Here is a 7,906-nt window from a genome sequence, read left to right as displayed (position 1 = left end):
GGGGATTGAACCGCGGTCCCTGTGCTTTGCTAAGCTTGTTCTAAGTAGGTGCTTCAGACCACTGAGCCATCTCACCAGCCCTCTAAAATATTTAAAGAACTAAAAACAAACAAACAAACAAAAAAACCCTCCAGACCAAGACACAATAAAAGATGGGTAAATGAACTAGATCGATACTTATCATAAAAGTATAAATGGCCAGCCAATAAGCACATGAAACAAATATTTAGGACCTTCAGTCATCACAATTACCCTGATGTTCCATCTCACCCTGCTCAGAATGGCTGTCATCAAGAATATAAAACAGTAAATGGTGACAAAGATGTGGGGCAAATTAATTCACCTACACTGCTGGTGAGACTGTAAACTAGTATAACCAACAGATAATCTGCATGGAGACCTCAAAAACTAAAAACAGAACCACCATTTCATCCAGCTATAACATTTCAGAGTACATTTGCCAAAAATATTAAAGGTATTACACTATAACACCGTTGCATATGCATTCCCATGTTTATAGCAGGGCAGATTATAGTAGCAAAGCTGGGAGTCCATGGGGAAGCCTGCTGAGCGACGAATCGATAATGAGAATGTGGTACATATTCATAATGGAAAAGAATTCAGCTAGAGAAGAATGGAATCGAGTCCCCTATAGGAAGATGGATGACCTGAAGACTGTCGTGTTAAGGAAAGCAAGCTAGACTCGCAAAGTTAAATACCCTTGTTTCTCTTGTATGAGAAAGCTTAATAAAATAAAGTAAAATAAAGATGGCAGCAAACTAGAAGGCAGACCTTTGGAGACTGTAAGATGGACTAGGGGATTGGGGAAGAGTGTTACAGGATGCCAAATGATAAGAGACATCACATGCACCTACTAATTTCCCAAAGGAACTACTAGTATGCATTACTAATATGTACTAATTTAACAGATAAAAATAAATTCACTAAGCAAATATGAAACACTGCAAATGTATACATATAAAATATATAAATATCTTATAAAATAGATATAGCTTAGTGTTAGAGAGCACTAGTCTAGCATACCCAAGGCCCTGGGTTCAAGCCCTAGTACAGAAAACAAAAAGCTGAGCCAGGTGAGGTGCCGCAGGCCTGCAGCTCCATCCCCTGGGAGGCTGAAGCCCAAGTACTGCTGAAGTTCCAGGCCAGTCTGGGCTGCAGACTCTGTCTCAAAAACCAACAGCTTTTCAAATCTTCAGTATAGCAGATTACATTCACTGTAGCTCCATTTTAGACTTTAACCTTTTCACCCAATGTTAACAAGTATTTTTGTTCAGTAATTTTTAAAATACAGCTAATTTTATATCCGCTTAGTAAGGATTTCCTAATTTATTAAAGGTACTATATGTGGAAATGTACAGTTTTAAAATTAAGTCTATACATGCATCTCTAATTCTTCCTTGGGATAAAACTAAAAATAAACTCACTTGGGCCAAAGAACATCGAACAATTTTAAGACGACAGGTATTTCCAAATTTCTTTATTTCCAGAAGTTTTATTAAAATACACTTCCTAACAGTGCCCGAGACTGTATCTCAGTCTATCTCTGCCAAAATTTGGTATGACTACTATTTTTAAAAACTGCAATCTGTCATTTTGACAAGTGAAACACTAACCAATTTTGGCACAGGGTCTTGCTACCCAGCTTGGACTCATAGTGATCCTCCTGTCTCAGCCTCCCCAGTCCTGGGATTAGAGAATGAGCCACCACGCTCAGTTTTGGTGGTTGGCATGGTGTGCACAGGGTTCTGGGGCCTGTGGTACCAGGGACTGAACCCCAGTCCTTGCGCTTGCCAGGCAGGTGCCTAGAGCGCTGAACTAACTTCTCAGCCCACCCAGCCCCCTGCCCCCGAGTGGTTTTAACACAAGTTTCTCGTTACCATCGTGAAGATGAGCATTCTCTGGTGAGTCACGACTTCTGTTACTGAAACTTTTGCCCACTTTACAATTGGAATTTTAGTCTTTATTCCCAGCTGCCTTGTACTGTGCATTCTCTTGGACATCTCAGAGGCCTCAGGGACTCCTCCACTGGTCTGCCCAGCCCAGCACCCTGGACACCACTCTTGGATCTTTCTCTTACCTCACTCCAATGTCCAGCCCACAGTCATCACCACGCAAAGCTTACACGGCCATCCTTTTTCCATCCTTGGTGCCACCATCTCACCCCAGGTTACCCGTATAGCCCCTTTCCTGGGATCCTAACATCTGTGCAGGGCCTCTATCTGTCTAGTTCTCACACAGAGAACTCCAGGGATTTTTTTTTAAAAAAACCAGTCCACAATGTCATTCTCTTGCCACAATCCCTGCAAGCCCGACCATGGTAACTGAAACCCAGCTCATCTCCCTCTACCCACCCTGGAGCTGGGCCCTGGCCACACTGGCGCTCTGCAGTTCCCTGAGCAGGCCAGCCCATCCCAGACTCAGGGCTTTCTCCTCAGAGCCTCCAGCAGCTTCTCTCGTTCTTTACACGGCTGCCTCCTTATCGTTCAGGTCTTCCCATTTTAACTTTCAATTTCTTGGTCCATCTGGAACTTGTTCTAACATCATCCCTATGATTACTGATGAAATTTCTTCCAATACACATTATCTATGCATGACACTCAGTCAACAAACACCCACTCAGTGTCGGACACTGAGCTCAGAGCTGGGGACTCAGAGAAGGAAGAGACACTGCAGTGGTGTCCAGCTTTGAGGGATAGTCTCGCAGCCTGTGCACTCCAAGCCACGCAGCAGGTGCCCTAAGTTAGGGGACACTGCACCATGCTTTCCTTATCTGCTGGTTAAGTCTAGAGCAGCTGCCCTGAGCATGCTCCCTGACCGCCACACCCCAATCCTGGCCTCGGTTCTGGGCCTTCCTGGCCCGTGAACGGACTCATCATCACCACGTAGACGTGAGGCTTACACTGCTCTCAGCAGAGCTGTGGACCAATTGTCTCACTCTGGGAGGTTTGTCCAAAGTTTCTCTTTAGCATCCCTGGCACTCAGGCCTCCACGAGTAACCACTTCTCCAACTACTTCAACAAGGCCAACAAATCTTTCTTACTGAGCAACTGCTCTGGGCCAGCACTTTTCTAAGTGCTGGGACCTGGAGGCTTACAAGAGGTCTCTAACTCTCCATAAGAGACTGAATATGATGGCCAGAAACACAGAATATGAGGGGGAGTAAGCAGGGTTGGAACCAAACCTTAAGACCAGAAGCTGAACTACATAGTGAGGGCAGAAAGGGATGGGAAAGTCAGGGAACCAAGAAGACAAGGGGCTGGTGAGTGTGCTCAGATGAGGGATTCGGAAGCCTGGTTGGGACTGACCATGCTGCCCACTCGGGAGAGCAGAACACATGAGACCTGGTCGATGGTTAGGTACAGGGACCAGGGAGAACTTATGCAGGGTGAAAATTAAAAATTCCTGGAGAATTAAGAATTGATGCCATTGGCTCTTTTTGCCCATTTTCCCCTGGAACCATTTTATTTTGGAGTCCCTTTACGCTTGCAGGGCTAGCAACTGAACTCAGGTCTCAGGCAGGCTAAGCACGCACAGAAGTACAAGGCCAGCCCTATCTTAGAGTCTTAATGTATATACAGGAAGTGTCTAAGTCTTGCTAGATTTGGGAGCATAGAAGATGACCAAGAGACCATCAGCATTCTCTTTCCTCTCTTGGAGCTCTTGAACTCACAAGGGCTTTAGGATGCAAAAAGTTTTAGAATTTAGAAAGGTACTATGAGGCACAGATAGCTAATGTGTAGGTCACTGACCTATGGTTTCCTCAGCCCCTATGTAACAGTCATATGTAGCATTCAGAGATAGAAAATTTATGAATGTTCAATAAAATATATGAATATCCACACCAAGCAGCACACATGAAATCTACTCCTAGTTCCCAACAGTCACCAGGTTCCGCCACTGCAGGAATTATGCAGATACTTTTGGTTTTTGGAACTGGGGCTCTGGAAGTAGATCAAGGGCTCTCTGTGGGGGGCAGAGCCCAAGGTGTTGAGAGGGAAGCAACAATGTGTGTCCTTACCTCCTCCATGGGGATGACCTGGGCATATCCGCCACCTGCAGCTCCTCCTAAACAACAGAGCAAACAAGTTATCAAGCACAGCCCCGCAGGACAGGCAGAACTCTAGACACATGGCTCCCCAACGCAAAAGGCAGGTGAGAAAACAGGACTGAGAAACATTAGTTAGTCTGTCAAAGTAGAACAGGAGCAAAACAAATGAACACTCACACTGTACCCTCCTATGCAATGTAAGGATTTCCATGTTGTTATTTAGAAAAGAGGTAAAAACAATATAGCATGTGCCATTACTGTAAAACAGAGCTCAGGTTATGAGATCATTTTATAAATTAGCAGATCTATGTGGCTATGCTTTTAGACCATACATACATCGAAGTATTAAAAAAAACTTTGCTTTTGAAGAAACACCTGCAAAAACCTCAGAATCATAAATGAAGAACATCAGCCAATTTATTTTAGCTGATACTAGGGAAGCTTTGTCACATTGCTTCTCCCTTAGTTATTACATGCAAAAGACCCACCTCACCCTTGTCCACACCATCTCGCAGTCCACTATGTTCTCTCTGTGCTATCTCAGTTGAGCGTCACGGCGCGGCAGGCCTGGTACCCTAAGCCTTTTTTCCCTTTTATGGATGTGGCTCAGAGAGGTTATGGCTGGCCACAGGCAGCACAGCAGTAGCAGACACAGCTGCAAGTAAAATCTCAGCCTTCTCACTCCAAGCCTAATGCTCATTCCACTGGATGATGTATGACGTTCTGTGCATTATCAGGACTCAATGAGCTGGGAGTTATTAATATTTGTAACAGTAATACAAATATAATATGGCTAAAAAATGCAAACTGCCAAGCACACACAGTAATTGCAGCAATAGGAGCCAGTGTCAGTGAGCTCAGGAGTGACTTCATGGTAAATCAATGAAGGACAAGTAATAAATGGGAAGGTGCCAGACGTCAGCCCAGCCACAGCCAAGGGGAAACCTCATCCCAGCTCCCCGCACAGTCGAGCTGTCTCCAAAGCGCCCCAGGCCCCACGCAGCAAAACTCCCATGGGTGACCCTGGGGCCGACCTACGGGCCCTCTCCGGGTTTAGAGGGACAGACCTCTCACCAGGGCCAGGATGATAAAGCACCCACATGGCCGGCAGGGTTTCAGAACCCTGCTCGGCAGGGGAGGCACTGATGAGGCAGAAGACCACCTCAGGTAGAGGCCTGAACAACTGAGTCAACAGAGTGGGTTTTTGGGGGGCTCTACTGAAGACTCCCACCCTATAGCTGCTCTGCCTGGAGCACTAACTTGGGGTGACCACCACATACTTAGTGTGTAGTGTGTGTGTGTGTGTGTGTGTGTGCAGAGGTGAAATGCACCAGTTTTTCTGAAGTTGCAACTGCAGATACATTCTCTTAGAGCTACCCCCCATCATTTTGCTCTGAAAAATATACTGATGGCTAGACAAGTTACCTTTCACTCCAAAAGTCGGCCCTTGGGAAGGCTGCCTCAGGCAGGCGAAGGAGTTGACCTTCAGGTGGGCAGTCAATGCCTGCACCAGCCCGATGGTGACCGTGCTCTTCCCTTCTCCGAGAGGGGTGGGCGTGATCCTGATTTGGGAGAGGGGAGAAGTGAACTTAATCATATTTCCAAGACAACCTAGGGAAAACCAGCCTGGGATACCAGAACCAAATCAGGATGAGGGTAGATCACTCAGGCCACACGGAAGCTAAACTCAAAACAGAGACACAAAAGGAGCAAGACCAACAGACCAAAGAGGAAAGGTACCGGGCGCTGATGCTAGTAACACTGTCTATTTCAAGAAATGATGTAAAACATGCATCAAGGTGATTTCAATAACTAAGCTAGTATTGTCTCTTCCTGATGGATAACTTGGCATTCTTCCTTCTAAGAGGCATCAGGGGCACAGGGTGGGCACCCAACCTAGTCAAGGGTCCCTGAGTAAGTGACACAGGGCCAGAGCCTCAGGATCACAAGGGACCCTGAAGTCTCCACTCATCTACCTCCTTCCTGTACTTTCCATATGACAGCCCCTCAAACATCCACACCAAGGAGGAAGCCCTAATCTGCAGAAGCTAACTATGATGACACCTTACAAAGACATTCACGTGGTCATAGCATCATCAGGGTATTAAGTGCCAAGAAAAGAAACCTACATTTTCAAGTCAGGCCCCATCAAACTGTTCTTTAACATATTAAAAAAATCACTCAAAATTACTCAAAATTTGGGACTATAAATTGGTTCTCTATTAGCTACAGTGTATGAGTCAGGATATCTAGGATACTCAGCCTCACTAGATCATCATGATGGGGCTTGGGATTTGCAAAACCTAGTGATGTGAACACAAGGAGGAAGTAACGCCCTTAGCTCACCCTCCCCAACTCTCTCAGACCCTCCTGTCCAGCATGACCAGTCATTCACGCAGCAAATGTCTAAGTACTTCCATGAATCAGGCCCTCTGCTAGAACTGGGGTCACAGTGGTGACCCAATTAGATCCCATTTCTGTCCTCAAGGACTTCTGGGTAAAGGAAAAGAACAACAGAGGCAGAGGGTGGCACTTAGGAGGGCTTAGAGATGACCAGAGTTGCGCTCTGAGGTCTCCTGCAGGGTGAAGACAAAGGAGGCCCAAGGAAGGCATATGTAGTGACAAGGTCGATGCAAGTCTCTGCAGTAGGGCAGGTGGTGAACCACCCTCAGTAGTCCTTGGTGAAACCAACCTCTCATTCCCAGGTCACAGGGCAGTGGCTTATCAGCCGCTCCTGCATCTGTCTTGAGCAGCACCTTACAGAGCAAGAGTCAATCAGAAGGTGCAAAGATGCTCATACAAAGATGCTTATACTTTGCATCAACTTTTGACTTTTCTAGATGAAGCACGAACAAAGGCAGTTAAAGCCCACAAACATCAGAATCTCATGAAAAAGATAAGGTATCGCATGCCGCAGTTTCCCTACCGCAGCGAGCATGCACAGTTTGCAAAGGCACAGTGGTGTCCGACAGGCGATTACACTTGGGTTCCCAAGGACAGGCTAGCTTGGCGGCCACGCCCGACCATGACCTCCGCGGTGCTTCAGCAAGCCATCCAATTCTTAATCAGAAACACAGGCCTGCTCCGCTCGCTGCCAACGAATACAATTCAGGAAAACCAGAAAGTAGGAAGCATTTATTGGGAGCAATAAAAGGAGAGCTTTAATAAAAAAAATTATTTCACCTAGACCCTACATTCAGTATCCAAATTCGGTTTAATTCTTTTCCCGGTATCCTTAAGTGAGATTCTCAATCATCAAGTTGATTTCAAAAGTAACAAGCACCACAGTTAATTGTGATGCCTCTTGCTGTTTTCTATGAAAGCCTAAATTGGGGGAAGAGGTCTGTGATTTTTGTTTATTAACTTCCTCACAGTGTAAGCATGGGCTTGGGCTCCCTTTCTGATAGCCACAGCCGTTATTCTGTGATCTCTATATGACTTTTCAGAAGGCAACATAAAAAGGTCTGCCACATCTGTGTTGCCTACTGGCCACAAGCATGCTGAAGTGAAGGGCAATACCCATCCCCTTGCACTGTACTACTGGGGGATAGACACAATAACAACAACAACAACAACCTAGTGGATGATATAATGATGCTTTTTCCTAGATAAACACTATTTACTGTCAACCATTGTGAAAATGTTCTGTGACATCAAAGTGCTGTGTGATAATTTGGAAACAATCCAAAAGAACTTTATCATTTACTCAAAGGTCAAGGAGATTTTGCTTAGAGGCCAGGGAAATGGCTCAGTAAAATAAGCGCTTTCCTGGCAAGTGCAAGGGCCTGAGTTCAATCCCCGGTTCTGCCAAGAGAAAGAGAAAAAAAGATTATCTAG

General features: G+C 45.6%; 1 protein-coding gene across 1 annotated transcript in view; it reads right to left on the bottom strand.

Annotated features, from left to right (window-relative positions):
* Nucleotides 1-7,906, bottom strand: part of Mthfd1l (methylenetetrahydrofolate dehydrogenase (NADP+ dependent) 1 like) — a 222,858-nt gene that overhangs the window by 157,681 nt on the left and 57,271 nt on the right. The window contains exons 12-13 of the mRNA XM_004645991.2: nucleotides 5,495-5,631; nucleotides 4,040-4,086 (exon numbers count right to left, since the gene is read on the bottom strand). Of these exons, the coding sequence (XP_004646048.1) occupies nucleotides 4,040-4,086; nucleotides 5,495-5,631 (184 nt within the window). The remainder of the gene's footprint in view (nucleotides 1-4,039; nucleotides 4,087-5,494; nucleotides 5,632-7,906) is intronic.

Source organism: Octodon degus, unplaced genomic scaffold (assembly GCF_000260255.1).
Source record: "Octodon degus isolate 3935 unplaced genomic scaffold, OctDeg1.0 scaffold00246, whole genome shotgun sequence".
NCBI lineage: Eukaryota > Metazoa > Chordata > Mammalia > Rodentia > Octodontidae > Octodon > Octodon degus.
This window is presented reverse-complemented; position numbering and strand designations above follow the sequence as displayed.